The 18,089-nt window shown below is 40.0% G+C and overlaps 1 protein-coding gene across 1 annotated transcript in view; it reads left to right on the forward strand.

The window, feature by feature from the left end:
• Positions 1–1,849: 1,849 nt before the first annotated feature.
• The window catches only part of LOC133862459 (pyrophosphate-energized membrane proton pump 3), a 39,483-nt gene continuing 23,243 nt past the window's right edge, over positions 1,850–18,089 (forward strand). Inside the window, exons 1-5 of the mRNA XM_062298291.1 lie at positions 1,850–2,062; positions 2,597–2,783; positions 6,171–6,374; positions 17,657–17,808; positions 17,926–18,073. Coding sequence (XP_062154275.1) covers positions 2,691–2,783; positions 6,171–6,374; positions 17,657–17,808; positions 17,926–18,073 — 597 coding nt within the window. The 5' untranslated portion in view covers positions 1,850–2,062; positions 2,597–2,690. The remainder of the gene's footprint in view (positions 2,063–2,596; positions 2,784–6,170; positions 6,375–17,656; positions 17,809–17,925; positions 18,074–18,089) is intronic.

An 18,089-nucleotide genomic window follows, 5' to 3' on the forward strand; every position in this document is an offset into this window, starting at 1 on the left:
CAGTAGGTATATGTTTGATGACACTTGCACAAGGATCGTGTAATAGATTGGTTCAAGAAAGATTTCAACATTCAGGTGAGACTATACACAGACATTTGCATAAAGTTATAAAAGCACTTAACCTAATGGCAATGGATCTCATCAAGCCTTCTGACCCTACATTCAGTGAAGTTCCAAAAAAAATACGGCATCGTCAATTGTATTGGCCACATTTTAAGGTACTTATTTTATTTGTTCATTAGTATTACTCAATTTATGCTTACCATTTATTAAAGTAATTTAGTAAGTATATAAATTTAACGAAATTTGTATTTTAGGATTACATTGGTGCCATTGATGGAACACATGTCCCAGCTGTTGTTAGAGAGGATAAGAAAATTCCATACATCAGAAGAAAGGGAACAGTAACTCAAAATGTTATGGCGGCATGTGATTTTGATTTACTTTTCACATTTACTATGGCAGGATGGGAAGGTGCAGCACATGATACACGTATTTTTTTAGATGCTATTCGTAGTCCATCTGCCAACTTTCCAAAACCACCACCAGGTATAGTATTTTTTTTTTTCTTATTTATTATGAATGCATATCTTATAGATGATTATTATTATTATCATGTGTAGGAAAAATATTATTTGGTTGATGCTGGATACCCCTTAATGAAAGGATACTTGACATCGTACAAGGGAGAGAAATATCACCTTCCGGATTTTCGACAAGCTGGTCGAGGAAATGGGATAGAAGAGAGGTTTAACTATGTTCACTCATCACTTAGAAGTGCGATTGAATGAAGTTTTGGTGTGTGGAAGAATAGGTGGCAAATTTTAAGGCAAATGCCATCTTATGATATTAAAGATCAAATGCTCATTGTAGTTGCCTCTGCAGTACTTCATAATTTTATTAGAATACATGATAGGAATGATAAGGGATTTAAGTGGGATAAAAGTATCTCCGATGACCTAGAGAGCAATGATGATGAAACAGGGAATACCAGTCAGGAAAACATTGGGAATATACATGATGAGGAGATGAAAGTGATTCATGACAACATAACTCGATCTATTTGTGGGCTGTAAACAATACTTTATTATTTATGATTTAGGTTAATTTTTAATGTACTTTAGGTTTTTCTTGTTCTTATCAACTACTAGTTTAAATTGTTGGTGAATTATGTAAAAGTTAATTTTGTTAGACATTATTTGTTTAATTTGATGGTTTGTTATTCTATTTTCTATTTTATGTCTGTTTGGAATCTTTATGTCAAAAAAATGCATATATATATATATATATATATATATTCATTTTTCGTTTAGATTGGTGAAAGGATCTCCTGAATATATTTTGTAACGTATTTCTATGCATTTTTTTGTTATATATATAGTAAAATGATATTTTGTGATAGTTTGTATAATTAATAAGTTATACTTTGGTTTGCAAGATGCGTTGAAATAGAGGCTTAAACAATGTTAGTTATTTTACTGTTATAAATAAATGTCATTGTTGGTAATTTGCTTATGAAATCGCACTTTTATATTAATGTTATCCAAACATTCAAATGACAAAAAAATCACTTTTTAATCAATATTACCAAACGCTAAGTGCGATTTTAAAAATTTTTTTTTTTATAAACTACGTTTTAAAATCGCACTTTTTTTAAATCGTACTTATAATCTGAAACGGACCCTTAGTCGGAGAGGATAATTGGTGTCGAACAATTTGTCCAATTGAACATTACATGGCTTAATGCAATTGGACAATTGACGTGCCACCCCATGACACGGAGGACAGTTCACCGTATACACAGCAAAAAGGAAAGAATTATGCAAAAGGAAAATTCGTTCACCATTGACTTGCGCGCATTCACCCAAATAATACATCGCATATTACTACTGGTATGGCCACTTTCAGATCTAACATATAATTTACTTATCTTCCGTTGTAAGAAAAAAAAAAATACAATCTTTCTCTGCGAAATCACTCTGAGATAGAGAGAGGCTCAGAAGAGCAGAGAGATCGCGTTGGTTGCGGTTACAGAGGCATTGCTCTGAGCGCTTATTGACTGGTAAGTACCCGGGTACGGTGCCGTTTTGGTTCTTAGATCTCTGTCTCTGCAATTCTCTTTTCTTTCCTCGAATTAGAATTCTGGAATTAGCGGATCTCTGAATTTGATTCTCGTTTGTAATCTGACCTCTCTGGGCTGGCTTCAGTTCCTGCTACCTCATGTATAATCGAGCTTTATTATTATTATTATTAATCATTGTTATAGTTATTTCGGATCTCAGGGTTTGGTGCCTTTCAGGAAATGCTCATTTGAATAGAAAGAGGATGATGTCTGAAAATGGTTGTGGATTAGTTTCTCTGGTTTTTTTCATTTTCTGTCTGTTTGGATGCTGAAATAAGAAAAGTTGTGTTTTTTTTCCCATCTCTTTTCTGTTGTCTACATTTTCTCGTAGCATTCAAGTTCTGTTACTGTTTGCCTATCTTTTGTTTGTATATATGTTGGTTCTGAGTTTACTAATTCCGTAATTAGTGAATGCGAGTGTGAGTTTTATAATGAAACTGAGATTTGATCTACTTTGAATTCTGGAACTTGTAGTAGCCGCAGCAGCACATTCAAAATTCAGCGACCAAGTTCAGGGGGCGACCTGCCCCAGGTTCGGAGGGTGAATTCAACCACTCTTACGGTGGTCATGGATGAAGAGTTGGAGAATGGTAATCTCGGGCCTTATGCCGACAGGCCGAGGACTTTTCCCAACATGCGTAGTAAGGCTTATAACCCATTGGTGAGGACCTTATTTGTATAAACCAGTTTCAATGCGAATTAGTATATGCTCAGTTGTAACCACGGTTATGCATATTTATTTATTTTGTGGGTAAATATGTATGGGATTGAAATCATTTCCTTATATGCTCATTTTTGTATAATAATGGTTTAATATATGCTAAGGAGAAATGCTATATGTCACACTTTTATCCCATTTTGTTGATGTGGCATTGCTAATCAGCCTTTAGATCAACCATTGTTTCAAAAAGAAAAGAAAAAGATTCAACGGGTGATTGACAACGCCACATCAACAAAGTGGGATAAAAGTGTAGTGAATAACATTACTACTCTATGCTCAGATGTACAATGATTATTATTATTATTAGTATTTTTATTATTTTTTCCGGAGTAAAATTGTCAAATTGATGTATGCTTTCTTCTTCCTATAACTAGTTTAGGATTTTGTCTTTGCATTTTTTTGACTGTTGCAGCAAGCAAGTTTACTACAATCTAGAAGTGACGTGTCCCTTGAACATATTTTTTGATGAATAATAATAATTTTATCAAAAAACGCAAATACCTCGTACACGAAGAGTATGCAAGAGAACCAAAGCTCTAACTGCTACTACAATCTAGAAAACAAATGAGATCTACCACATTTCCTAACGCAAAGTTAGGAACATGAACAATAGCCCAATCCAAGAGAGATCTCAGAAAGGAGGATTTAAGAAGAAGCACATTGGTCTCGCTATCCTCAAAGAGCCGACAATTCATTTCTCTCCAAATGCTCTACATTAAAAGTGCTGGAATAACTTTCCAGATAGCTTCTCTAAGATGTCCTTGCCCAAGTAATTTTCAATAATGGAGAAGCTGAAGAATGTTCTAGGCATGACCCAAGAGACCCCAAAACTGTTAAGAACCAAGTGCCGGATGTCAGTGGCATGCTCACAATGAAGGAGAAGATGATTAATAGTTTCCTTGTCCTTCTTACAGAGGCAACACCGGTTAATCAGTTAGAACCCCCGCCTTGCCTTATGAGATTGTACATCGTGAGGATTATACCCAAAGCCGTTGCCTATAAGAAGAAAGCAATGCGAGGATGGCCTTTCCCATCTTCCAAATGCTTTTTCAAGGGAATGAACTATGCTCACCTGAATGTAACATAATATAGTAGCTCTTCACTTCAAAACCATGACGACTCGAAGGAGTCCACACCATGCTATCCATTACTCCCGGAAGGGGATTCATGGACTATAAAAGAGTAAGAAAAAAACACAAAGATTCAATTTTCCAATCATGAGCATCTTGAATGAAGCTAAGATTCCAAAGGGTGTGGGGACTGGAGTGATCCATATAATCTAACACGAAAGCCTCCTTGTTACATGATAAGGAAAAGAATTCAAGGAAAGAACACTTTAGAGCATTATCACTGCACCAAATATCATGCCAGAAGCAAATGCGTAGACCATCCCCAACCTTATAGGAAACAAAATTGGAAAAAGCTCCCCAATTTTTCCTAATATACCTTCAGAGACTCACCCCATAGGTACCTCGTGCTTCCTCTGAGCACCACCCCCTCTCTGGATCCCGTACTTCGACACAATCATCGAACCAAATATCGTGTCCCTTAAACATATGAAAAGCATATGTTTTTTTTTTTTTACTAATCCTATTATAAAAGCATGTGAGAGGCACACATTATTTAAAAAACATGTGCTTTGTACATGCTAAGGGACACATGTCACTTTTAGAGACTGAAAATTCCCCCAACCCAGTTTTTCGAAATTTTTTGTCCACTTATGATTTGTGACTTGTATGATAGAAATGTATGTCATTGCTTGACTGACTGTGAATGTTATCTTAGTCATCGTGATTGATGAGAACTATGTTGGATTGCAATGGTCTATGTTAAATATCCTTATGCCCTCCACTTAGAAATGCAGTGATGGGGATGATCATGGGTTCAAATACCATGGGTTATGTGCGTAATTTAGGATTGAAGAAAAACGATATTGTGTTACCTGGTCTAATAGATTGTGTGAAAATAGTGGTAGAGTTAAAAGATGTTATATCTAAAACCCTTTATGGGTGGATGGTTGCTACAAGTGGTTATCACTTTTCTAATTTTCTGAAATTTTTGGATTTGTGTTCTTTTCCCTCCCCCTACGTGAGTGTCTCTTGTATACTCCCTGTGTACTTAGTTGTGCCCCTTTGTGCTTTCTAATAAGATTGATTATTTATAAAAAAAAATAGAAAACTAGCAGATTGTTGAAGAAAAAGTAGCACATATAATTGTAGATTAGGAACAAGACAGAATCAAATTTGATGAGGATTCACATTAGAGGAAGGAAAGAAGATGAAATTGACAAGATTTTATTTTTCCTTTTTGAATGAGGATAGTTTATCAGAAACTAAGAAAGGGAGAGAGAATTCCATTTATGTTTTCGAGCACTTCACCCCCTGTCATTGGCAGCCACCTGCAGCAAGTCACTAACATAGAGAATATGGCACAAGTCAGTAAAAGACATGGGTCTGTGATCTATGGGTTGGGAAGATGTATTAGGAGTCTAGGAGAATTTGCATGAAAGATATGTGACCCTAATTGAAGTTTCCATTTACTTTTAAACTAGGAAGAGTTTTCCTCTTTATATAATGCCAATTTTAGGAGAACACCCCATGATTCTTTTTTTGGTTACAAATTTAGATTAGTAGTTTTCCAAGTGAAAAGATTTTCAGAGTACGAATCATTTCATTGCGAATGTGACCAGACACCATTGCTATTGTTTCTTCTTTCTTCAATTGGAGTTGGTGAGGGAAAAATCAACCTTCACGGATAAGCTTCTTGGCTTTGCTGATTTAGATTTCCAATTCAGGAAGCCTTGCATGCTTTCTCGTGCAACCAATCTTCTGTGTCACTGCATTGCTTCAAGTAAATGCCATCCATTGTCTTGAAGGTGTGGATTTGGGCTTCTTGAACTCATATTTTTTGAGCTTTTCACAGACAGAAGAACAACCTGGTGTGACCATTAATAGCTTTGGAACTGGCATTGCAACTTTGCATTGTCAGAGTTAGATAAAATAAGTGAACTAGTTCTAAATCACTGTGGCCTAAATGAAATGATCATCATGACTGGTGAGAATTCAGGTTACTTTCATCCTAGCACTTTGCGCTTTTAATGAAATTTCTCTTACTCATCAAAAAAAGAAAAAAAAAGAAAAAGAATTCAGGTTACTTTCATGTCAACTTAATAATTTTTATTTACTGCAGAAGTGCAGGTGTTAACTTCTTGTTTTTGTTTTCTTTTTAATGTGATGTCATGGCGTGTCGATATAATCTTGTTTCATCACTTGTAGTTTTTTGTTTGTTTTTCCTTCGTGTATGGTATTAAGTTGTTCCTTTTTGCAGATATTCCGGATTCTATTGGGAATAAATGTCCGAGTTCTTTTAGTACTCCTACTCTTGGGATTTGGAGTAGTCTTTTACATTGGAGCAAGAACATCTCCAATCATCGTGCTTGTCTTATCAGTTTGTATCATCAGCTTTCTCTTTTCAATATATCTGACTAAGTGGGTCCTCTCAAAGGATGAGGGGCCTCCTGAGATGGTTCAGGTACGTCTATTTCCATCTCTTTTGCTTGTGATGTTATCTCCTTTTTAGTTCTTTATTGTTTTTTGACAGTAATTATTTTTTTATTTTTGATGATCAATTGGTTGTTTAATATTATGTTTACTATAATTTCACTTAGTTCACACCTTCGTATACTTGAGCGTGGGGGACAAATTCAGTAGAGTTTTCTAGGGACATTGGGTTTCTATAGGTTCTATTTGCTATCTATGTGCCTGGAGACTGCCATGTATATTAAAGCATCTAACACATCTAACTTATCCCCTAAAGACTCACATTCTACACGTGAGTCTGGGGAGTCTATCTATTACTAAGCATCATACCTGGAACGCTAGTGGTAAAGATTAGATCCTGGAGTTGTGATAGAATTCCAACACCTTGTAAACGCATGCTGTGATAGAATGATAAGGTCCAACAAGTGGTTTTAGTTAGATAAGTTTGTATTCAAATCTAAAGATAGAGTTGTGGCTATCCTAAACTTTTGTACATCTATATATATCAATATACGCTCACCTTGATGAGCACAGTGGAAAATATTCAACAAAGGTTTGGTTTCTGTGGGTATTCTAATATGGTATCAGAGCAGCATATAAACCAACGTCTGGATCCATATGTCTAACTCTCAATCTTCCATACCCGCTGCTGCCATAGCCACTGACCCGATCTCTCCTACCACTTCCATTGCATCCGTTTCTATCATGGCTTCACCCCCCCACCCCCCACCCAACCATAACTCAATTGTTTTCATCTTCCCACATATCAAGCTGTGCAAAGGGAATCTCATGGCCTGGAGGACTCAAATTCTTGCCTACAGCAAAGGGCAGAATGCTTACAGGTTTCTGGATGGTTCTTCTCTGCCTCTTGCCCAGACTATTCCGAACACCAGTTCTGCTACTGAAGCTCTGGCCACCATGGTTAATCATGCCTTTCTTGCGTGGTGTCAGAGGGATCAAATGATCCTCAGTATTCTCATTTCCACCCTCACAAAACCGTATGTGGTTCATGCAGTCGATTGTGCTACAGCTAACACCTTGTGGAACACCTTTATCTCTATGTTCGCATCTTAAGCCTGGGCTCGTGTCATGCAGATTTACTTCCAACTTGCCACGGTCAGAAAGGGAAATAACTCCATCACTGAGTATTTCCAGACGATCAAAATGTTGAGCGACACCTTGGCTGCTGCTGGACAGCCTCTCAATGATTTTGAGAGTGTTTCCTTTCTTCTCAAAGGCCTTGGCACCGAGTTTGATCCTTTGTTACGTCTGTAACAACCTGGGTGGGCCCTCTATCCTTTGATGTGCTGTATGGACATCTCCTGGCTCATGAGATGCGCATTGAGCAGCAACTTCCAGCTCTAGATCTCACCCAGCCCTCTGCCAACTACACTACTCGAGCTGCCATGCAGAGAGGACGAGGATTCCGTGGCCAAGGCTCTTCATCTGGTGGTCGCTCCTATTTTCGTGGCCGAGGTGCATCTTCTAGCAACCGTGGACGTAGATCCTACTTTCACAAGATGCTCCATTTTCTACCCAGTCTTTATGTCAATTTTGCGGTAGAATTGGCCACACCACTGCTCGGTGCTACCAAAGGTTGGAATCTGTACACTCCTCCGACTCCTAGCAGCAACACCCGCAAGCCTATCAGCAGAATCCCCAGGCATACTACTCATCTCCTGTCTTGCTAGTTGAGGAAAATTGGTACCCCGATATCGGGGCCACTCACCACGTCACTAGTGAGCACCAACACCTCAACCTATCAACCAAAGACTATCAAGGACAGGACCAGATCCGTGTAGGCGATGGAACATGTTTGCCTATCAACATTGGTTCTGCACTTCTAACTCTTACTCGTCGTCAATATATTCTTTACTCAACTCCTTCATGTTCCTCTCATTTGCAAAAACCTACTCTCGGTTCATAAATTTGCTCATGATAATAATGTCTTCTTTGAATTTCACTCTACTTATTTTTTGATTAAGGACTGTCAATTCGGGATCACTCTTCATCACGACCCTCTTAAGGAAGGACTTTACCAACTCCATCCTTCCTCCACCTCTTCCATCAATAATCAGGCCTTTGTAGGTGAAAGAACATCCACCGATCACTAGCACAAGCGATTCGGTCATCCCACTCTCCGCACAGTCCAAAGAGTATTATCTATGTTTCAATTTCCAGTAATCCCCAATAAGGCTGCATCTCCTTGCATTGCCTGTCCACAGGCCAAAGGACATCAATTGCCATTCTAAGTTTCAACTTTTTTTTTTTTTTTTTTTTTTTTTTTTTTAAGTAAGAAGAACTTTATTAAAGAAAGCGTAAGGTGCTCCTAAGTACACAGGAAGTATACACAGGAACAACCAACACTAACCTCACAAAAACCCACAACACCAAAAACAAGTTACAAAAGAACCCAACTAAGAACAAGACTACCACTACCCGTCAAGGCACAACAAAACTACAACATGTGTGCCTTGCCTTTCCTACGCCTAGAGGGATAGTTCGCGTCACCATAATTGATGGAACTATGCAAATTCAAAAGCTCCCTTTTTCCTTTAGACTTCTGGCGCACAAAAAATTGGAACTCCTCTTCCATGGCATCCCGAATAGCCATAGCCTCCTCCCCAAAATTCCTATCCATCGCCCAATCTAAGGGCAAACCATCCCAATAATCATCTTCTTCCTCTTCCCCCACCACAATTTTCCCGTTATGATCAAAACCAACTGGCCAATTCCGAGATTGGGAGAAACCATTTAAGTAACCACTCGAAGGGGAGGAAGGACCTACCACCCCGTCATTGTTGACCTCCTGAGGCGACACGGGAGGGACTGAAACTATCGGGGGAAGGTTGAGAAACCCCTTCCTGAAAAGGCCTTGATTCACTGGCGTCACTGACTTCTTCATTGCAGGAGGTTTTGCCGCCTTCTCAGCTAGCGGCTCTGCACCCGTAACCCGCTTATCAACGTAGCAAACAGACATCTTCATAGCTTCCAGGGAATCAGAAAGTAGCACATCATTCAACTTCAGAGAATGCCCTTCCCTCAGTTTTTTCGCACTCCTGTAGTAACACTGAAAAGGCTTAGAAACCACCACAGGGAGGGGAGAACGCAGCTTCTCTCCCAAAATAGCTGCTCCAGCGAGAGACGGAGGGGCATAAAAGGGTTCAGGAATCTGAAGTGTCCCTAATGGAGTGAACTTAAAGACAGAAGCCGAATAGGGAGCAGGATCCACCGGAAAACCCAAATCCGGTGCCGGTAAATGGGGGAAACCAAAAAGATTAGAGGCTGGAGTCTGGCTAGAAAACACTGGAAACATTTGGGAACTGCTCGACTCACCCCTGGAAGAAGATTCTGTCCTTGTAACTGTACCAGTAACTGCCGTCGACGAGGACTCCGATCTAGAAGAATTCCCAACAAAAACCGAAGAAGCTGGACTCGCGCCCTCTTTGGCTCCCAACGCTGTAACCTCCAAATCCCCAGGAGGAAGCCGATTTAAAACCAACCCAGAAGACACCTCTATTGTCGTCTCCGACAAGGATGGCAGTGGACAGGAAACTTTGGGTTTCCGCATGAGTTGGGCCACGCGAAAGCTTAAGGGTTTTTGAAACAGCCCCGACCTGGCAAACTAGACCAGAACTCTCCTAACAGCCCGGCCCAATGCCAAATAAAACTTGGGACCCATTTTACGCCATGTCCGCAATCTCGAATTTTCAAAATTCAAACGAGAGTACTTACCCTGCGGACGTACATTTTGGTCTTTGTCCAACAGATCAAGCGGGTGAGACTCCAACGAGAAGCAATCCACCGCCGATCTCGGATCAGCCTCTGCATGCCACATTGTCGAAAGAAGATCAAGCTCGCAAGGTTTCGCCAACGAAGCCCTTAACCCGGAACGACCATCACCCACTATGGGCATCGTCTTCGTGGTAGTGGTCGAATCCGACCTCAAAACCTCCGTAAAAGAAGGCCCCGTCCACTTTGGAGCCAAGCCCAGAGTCGGCCGAACATCCTTCACAGCCTACTTCTCCGATGTAGATAAAGAACCGAGCTCGCAACCCACCGAGACTGAGAGGTAAAAGACTTCGACTCCAGTATGAAATTCTTCTCCATCTCATGACACACCCGGGACTTAGACGAGCAACCCAAAAAACTACATCGCCGAACAAAGAACCACCCAACAAATCAGAGGACTGAAACACAAAACTTGAGGACCAAGCAAGAGGCTATGAGAGATAGATAATGTGAGAGGACGAAAAAGAAATCGCTCTCCCTAGCTGGACGCGCTCTCACTCGCCGTCACTAGGGCAGAGAGAGAGAGAGAGAGAGAGAGAGAGTAACAATATCTTGGAAGCTTTCAACTTCCCGCATATGTAATCCTTTAGATTTAGTTTATTCCGATGTATGGGGTCCTTCTCCAACTCTTTCAATTAATGGTAATCGTTATTATGTTTCTTTCATTGATGCTTTTAGTCGTTTTACATGGGTGTTTCCAATTCAATCAAAATCTGATGTTAAACCAATCTTCTTAAAGTTTCAAGCTATGATTGAACGCTTACTAAACTCAAAAATAAAGTGTGCAAACTGATTGGGGTGGCAAATATCATAGCCTCAACACTTATTTCCAATCTATTGGCATAATCCATCGCCTGTCATGTCTTCACACATATCAACAAGGATGTGCTGAAAGAAAACATTGTCACCTTATTAACACTACTTTAGCCTTTCTAGCTGAAAGCAATCTTCTCAAAACCTTTTGGGATGAGGCATGTCTCACCTCTTGTTATCTTATCAATAGGCTGCTCACTCCATTACTGAAAAATAAATCTCAATTTCAAACACTTTTTAACCGCACACCTGATTACACATTCTGATACAATCAACTAGTAAAAGAGTAAGGAAAATAAGATATGGGCTACTTCGAGAGAGTCTTGATCTCCAAAACAACCAAGAAGGTCTATGTTTGATTATAATTCGGCATGCTTATTTATTGAGTAGGATTACACTTAAATAGATGATGGCTAGGTCATAAGACTTAACCATTAGGTCTAGCCGTCATAACACACTGCAGGAAAAATAAATTAAGAATGGAAATACATTCCTTATTTAGCTAAGACACTTAGGGAAATAAAATATGGAAAAGTATTCTACTCCTTATTCGGCTAGAGGCTTCTTATTATGCTAGAGGCAGCTATGGTTAAATGCGGCTAGGGTTAAGGGTTGTTGCTGCAGTGCCACATTAGCCCTAGCTTGCTGTCCGTGTCATCTCTCTCCCCTAACAACTTCCTTGTCCCCAAGGAAGAGTTCCAGCTTTGCACAATTCCCTCCCCCCTTGGCTCCAACTCTTCTTCTTTCTTTTTCACATTCTGATCCAGCATCTTCTTGCTGTTTTCTGCTGCTTTTGGATAGAGGGACTTGAACTCTTTTGACCTGCCCGACTTACCCTTAATGCCATGTAATATTATGGGCACCTTATCCCACTCAAACTGCATCTCTAAGGTCTCAAAATCCCAGTGAATAGGCCCCAATATTCGCAACCATTGAGTGCCTAGCACAACTTCATAATCTTCTACAGGTAGAATATAAAAATCTATGGCAAAAGTCGTGCCCTGCATCTCGACTGGAATTTGAATACACTTACCGGGACTGGGGATCTTTTCCCCCGAGGTGATGGTCACATCCACCCATCCCTCTTCTGCAGGTTGTAATTTTAACCCTCGAGCAAGGGATAAACTCATGAAATTATGAGTGCTACCTGAATCAATGAGTACTACAAATGTTGACAGCCCAATCCTCCCATAAGTCTTCATGGTTTCTTTGGGGGTCCTTACCGGTAATGGAATGCAAGGAAACCTCCGGAGTGTCCACCTCTTCTGCATCTTGTGCTATCCCATCCCCATCTTCATCTTCTCTCAAGTATGCCTCAATCATGAACAACTTCTTGCAGCAATGCCCGGGTCCATACTTGTCGTTGCACTTGAAACAAAGACCCTTCTCTTACCTCTCCTTGAGTTTTTTTGGTGTTAACCTCTTGATGGGAAGCTGTGGCTGGCCGATGGTGCTCTGGGGGGTTAATGGTGGTCTCCGTGTGTCTGAATAATGAACATTTTTACCAAGAGCCATGTTATGGGCCTCATAGACCCTTGCTAGGCCGATGGCTGAGGTGAGCGTACGGGGTCGTCCAACAGTGACGTCCACCTTGATTTCCTCCTTTAGGCCGCTTACAAAACAACTAACTTGTTGGCTTTGTGATAAATTTCCTATTTTTGAGAGTAGGGACTCGAATTTGGCTTGGTAATTCCTTGTACTTCCTTCTTGCTGTAATTTCGTGAACTCTCCAAAGGGATCGTAGAATTGGGTTGGTCCAAAACGAGCGAATACCCCTTCCTCGAATTCTGGCCAGCCTATCTCCCTTCCTTCACGTAGCAGGATTTGGAACCATAGTTGGGCCTCTCCCTCTAGATGGAAGGAAGCCAAAGCCGCCTTATCCTCCTCATGGGTTCCTTGGAATCTAAAAAACTGCTCCGCTCTACAAACCCAGCTGGTTGGGTCTTCTTCTCCATTGAATCTTGGGAAATCCAGCTTAACATTGGGACGTCCAAATGCCTGAGGCCGTTCTCCAGCCTGGAATTCTTCTCCTTCTCCCTCTCCCGCACGTGGCCTCCTATGCCCATACTCCTCTGTATAACGTCGGTCCCTGGCGGACAGCATCTCAAACGCCTCGGTAATCCGGGCCATAAGTTGCTTGTTTTCTGCTGTTCCGATTGCTCCAAGTTGCCCATGTGTCCTTCCATAGCTTGCTGTTCGTGTCTCTGGGTGAATGAACGCGTGGCTGGTCTTGCTTCCACCGAAAAATCCAAGTAGGCCTTGTTCTTGTTGCAGGAACGGCCTATGGTGAATAACTGGAATTTTTCTCAATTTATTTTTGGTTTCTTGTGAGGGAAACCGGGCCTCAAGGTTTAACAATGTTGTTAACGAGAGGAACCTTGGCTCTGATACCACTTGATACAATCAACTAGTAAAAGAGCAAGGAAAATAAGATATTGGCTACTTCGAGAGAGCTTTGATCTCCAAAACAACCAAGAAGGTCTATGTTTGATTATAATTCAGCATGCTTATTCATTGAGTAGGATTACACTTAAATAGATGACGGCTAGGTCATAAGAGTTAACCATTAGATCTAGCCGTAATAACACACTATAGGAAAAATAAACTAAGAATGGATATACATTCCTTATTTAGTTAAGACACTTAGGGAAAGAAAATATGGAGAAGTATTCTACTCCTTATTCGGCTAGAGGCTTCTTATTATTCTAGAGGTAGCTAGGGTTAAATGCGGCTACGGTTAGGGGTTGCTGCTGCAATGCCACATCAGCCCTAGCTTGCTGTCCGTATCACATTCCTCAACATTTTTGGGTGTGCATGCTTCCCTAATCTACGTCCTTATTATTCTCACAAGTTTTCTCTCCGTTCTAAAGAATGCATTTTTCTCAGTTATAGTCATAATCATAAAGGCTACAAGTGCTATCACATTAAGTCTGGCCGCATGTACATCTCCAGAGATGTGGTCTTCCATGAAAATCGTTTTCCTTTTGCTACTGCAACACCACCACCCGAGCCTCTTGATGCTTCTCCTGCCCTTGTTCTTCCTCCTTTCATTTCAACATCTCCTCACACTCAATCTGCATCATCACATACTATTCCAGCATCTCCTCTCGTGTCACATACTTATTCTGTAGAACCAAATGTGTCTATTTCAGATTCCAACACTGCACCATCGCTTGCCCGCATTCATCCTATGCGCACAAGGTCCCTCAATAATATTGTACAACAGAGGCAGCTCATGGATGGCCCTATACCTCGGGCACTGTTGGCCGAGACTCACTCAGCTCTAGTGGAGCCTATGTGCTTCTCCAATGCAGTCCTAATTCCAGAATGGCGTGTTGCAATGCAACTGGAATTCAATGCCTTACTTCAAAATAAAACTTGGTCTCTTGTTCCTCCACAGATAGCAACAAACATAGTGGGTTGCAAATGGGTTTTCAAGCTCAAAAGGAAGGCTGATGGCTCGGTTGAACGTCACAAGGCAAGGCTGGTTGCCAAAGGCTTATGGTGAGACCTATAGTCCAGTTGTTAAACTTATAACCATCAGAACTGTATTATCTATTGCCTACTCTACAGGTTGGTCTCTCAAACAAATCGATATACTGAATGCCTTCCTTCATGGCTTCCTAACTGAAGATGTCCACATGGTGCAACTACCCGGCTTCATCAATCCAAGCTACCTACAACATGTATGCAAGCTCCACAAGGCTCTCTATGGTTTAAAACAAGCTCTTCGCGCCTGGTTTTCTAGGCTAAGGGAAAAACTAATTAACCTTGGCTTCATGGCATCAAAGGCAGATTCTTCATTATTTCTTTATAGCAACAACTCTATTATCATGTACCTTCTCATCTATGTAGATGACATCATCATAATTGGATCTGCGCCTGCTGCAATTCAAGAACTTCTTCAACTCCTTAGTGTTGACTTTGCTGTTAAGGTCTTGGGGGATCTCTACTACTTCCTTGGGGTTGAAGTTCTAAATGTCAAGTCCGGTCTCCTCTCTCCCAATTAAGGTATATTCTGGATTTACTAAAGAAAACTAACATGTTGGAGGCAAAACCGATCACTTCTCCTATGTCCTCTTCCTCGGTTTTGTCAGCTTTTACGGGTGATCCCATGAAAGATCCTTCACTATATCGAAGCACAGTTGGCTCTCTACAATAACTCTCACTCACACGGCCTGATTTGGGGTTTGCAGTTAATCGTGTCTGTCAGTTCATGTAGAGACCAACTAAACTACACTGGCAAGCGGTCAAACGAATACTAAGATACCTCAAGCATACAGTTTCTGACGGCCTACTTCTACATCGAACAAACTGTAACAGCCTACAAGCATACTCAAATGCTGATTGGGCAAGCTGTCCCGATGATCGACGTTCCACAGGAGCCTATTGTGTAGCTAATGTGCTCGAACTTGATCTCATGGAGCTCTCGAAAACGACCCACTATCTCGCGCTCTTCTACAGAGGCCGAATACAAATCGGTTGCCAACACCACTGCTGAACTTCTTTGGATTAAAGCTCTTCTTCTTGAACTTGGTATCTCTCTCACTTTTACACCAAAACTATGGTGTGACAATATTAGTGCTACGTACTTGTCTGTCAATCTAGTTTTTCATGCTCGAACAAAGCATGTGGAAATCTACTTCCACTTTGTTAGGGATCGAGTTGCACACAAATCTTTGGAATACTCTTCATTCCAAGTTCGGACCAACTAGCTAATGTGCTGACCAAACCTCTTGTTTCTACTCGGTTTCAACAGCTGTGTTTCAAGCTCAACGTCCGTTCTCCCCCGTTGATCTTGCGGGAGGGTATTAACACATCTAACTTATCCTCTAAAGACTCACATTCTACACGTGAGTCTAGGGATTCTATAGCTAAGCTTCACACCCGAAACTCTAGTGATAAAGATTAGATCCTAGAGTTGTGATAGAATTCCAACACCTTGTAAACGCATGCTGTGATAGAATGATAAGGTCCAACATGCAGTTGTAGTTAGATAAGTTTGTATTCAAATCTAGAGATAGAGTTGTAGCTATCCTAAACTTCTGTTCATCTATATATATATCAATATACGCTCACCTTGATGAGCACGGTGGAAAATATTCAGCAAAGGTTTGGTTTCTGTGGGTATTCTAATAATGTATCATGTGGACTTGCAATTTACTTCTATTTCTCTTTTTGAAAAATAAGATACAATGTATTTGTTCTATAGAAATTTCAAGGATTCCTTTCTATATTCTTTGGTTACTAAAAAAGAATATTGTATAAAGAAGTGGGGAAAAAAATCAAACGTGAAAAGGAAATAGAATATATACAAATAATTGAATACATGATTTGTAGCCTGATAGAGTGATTGTAGCAGGGACTTCTCTTATGTATTAGTTGTGGGTGTTGTTAGGGTGTTCTGCTGTTTTTGGGCTTGTTCTTGGGCTTTGGGTTTGTAAGTGCTCCTTGTATACTGCCTGTGTACTGGGTCGCTTTTCGCTTTTTTAATAAAATTGCTTACTTATCAAAAAAAAACTTCTCTTATGTATTAGCAATGCACAAAAATGTTTGGGTTATATACTATATTGGAGCAATGGTGTCTCTATGGATTTGACAAGTTTGGGAGTTGGGTTTTTTGAAAGATTGTTGCAGAATTTGCACTTAGTGAACTTGTGACTATGAGGCAATCAGAGGACGTGTGCTGGATAGTTCTGTTATTTTCTAAGTTGAGATCACATCTCTTTCTTTGGTAGCCCACAATGATTCAATTCAAGTGAAGTCCTTAAAAAAATCTCCAGTCCAATTCAAACTGGAATATATTGAAGGTTTTCTAGATCTTATTCATAGATGTTTAATGGAGGTTGTGCTTTGTGTATAGTTAGTTACGTTTGGATGCTTTGGAATGGTAAATTAAAAAAAAAAAAAAAAAAAATACAGTGGAAGGAAGTTCATGCTGGATGCTTTTCATTTGGAATCACATGCTGCAGCTTGATGGAGTTATGAAGAATAGGAGTTTGGTTTGTGTGGCATTGTTTTAGATTGATCCCCAAAATTAATTTATAATATATTTCTCATAATAGTATTTGCAATATTTTAAACAAGGTAGTTGACTATTCCAATTGAAATCTTGTAGTTGCAGGATTAAGTCTCTTCTAATGATTATTAACCTCAAAGTTTTGGTCTTGGTCTAAACATAATTGTTGAGATGTAACTAAGCTATTGAAAAGTTTGGAACAATATTCTTTATATTAGTATTCAAGGAAGAACAATTTTTGACTATATCATAGATTGAATTAGATGAGAATGTAAGACATAATTGGCCAAAATATGAAATAATCTCTGATTTCCTATGCATGTGGAATTTGAATGTTCTTGCCACAAAATATTGCAGTCTTCCTAGACTCATTATTTTGTTGTTTTGATTGGTATGTTGCACATTGGATTTTCAATCAACCACCTCACCTTCCACCTTTTTTTTTTGCCCCGGGGGGAGGTGCCATTTGACGATCTCGGCCAAGAAAGCTTATCATCTCTTTAGTATGATCTTCCCAACAATTTTTTTTTTATAAGTGATTCTTGTCCAAAAATTATTATGAGCTAATAAGTGCAAGAGGGAACTGAATTGTGGCTCAGAATTTTAAATTCGTCATGTTCTTGTCCTGAGCTTATCATTTCACTTTCTAGATATCAGATGCAATACGAGATGGGGCTGAAGGCTTCTTTAGGACCCAGTATGGGACTATCTCCAAGATGGCATTGTTGCTAGCACTGGTTATCCTTTTCATATATTTGTTTCGGAGAACAACTCCTCAACAAGAATCTTCAGGCCTAGGAAGGTGATAACATAGTTTAATAGTAGTTATAGAGCACGTTGCCTGCTTCATCTATTTTTTTTTTATTTTTTTTATTTCCCCTTAATGACAAAACTCACGGTTTTGAATCTGCTGATGCAGGTCAACAACTGCATATATCACTGTTGCTGCATTTCTTTTAGGGGCTCTTTGTTCAGGTCTTGCAGGGTATGTTGGGATGTGGGTGTCGGTTCGTGCAAATGTTCGAGTCTCCAGTGCTGCAAGACGGTCTGCAAGGGAAGCATTGCAGGTTCTTTTCTTTCCTA

Source organism: Alnus glutinosa, chromosome 3 (genome assembly GCF_958979055.1).
Source record: "Alnus glutinosa chromosome 3, dhAlnGlut1.1, whole genome shotgun sequence".
NCBI classification, from domain to species: Eukaryota; Viridiplantae; Streptophyta; class Magnoliopsida; order Fagales; family Betulaceae; genus Alnus; species Alnus glutinosa.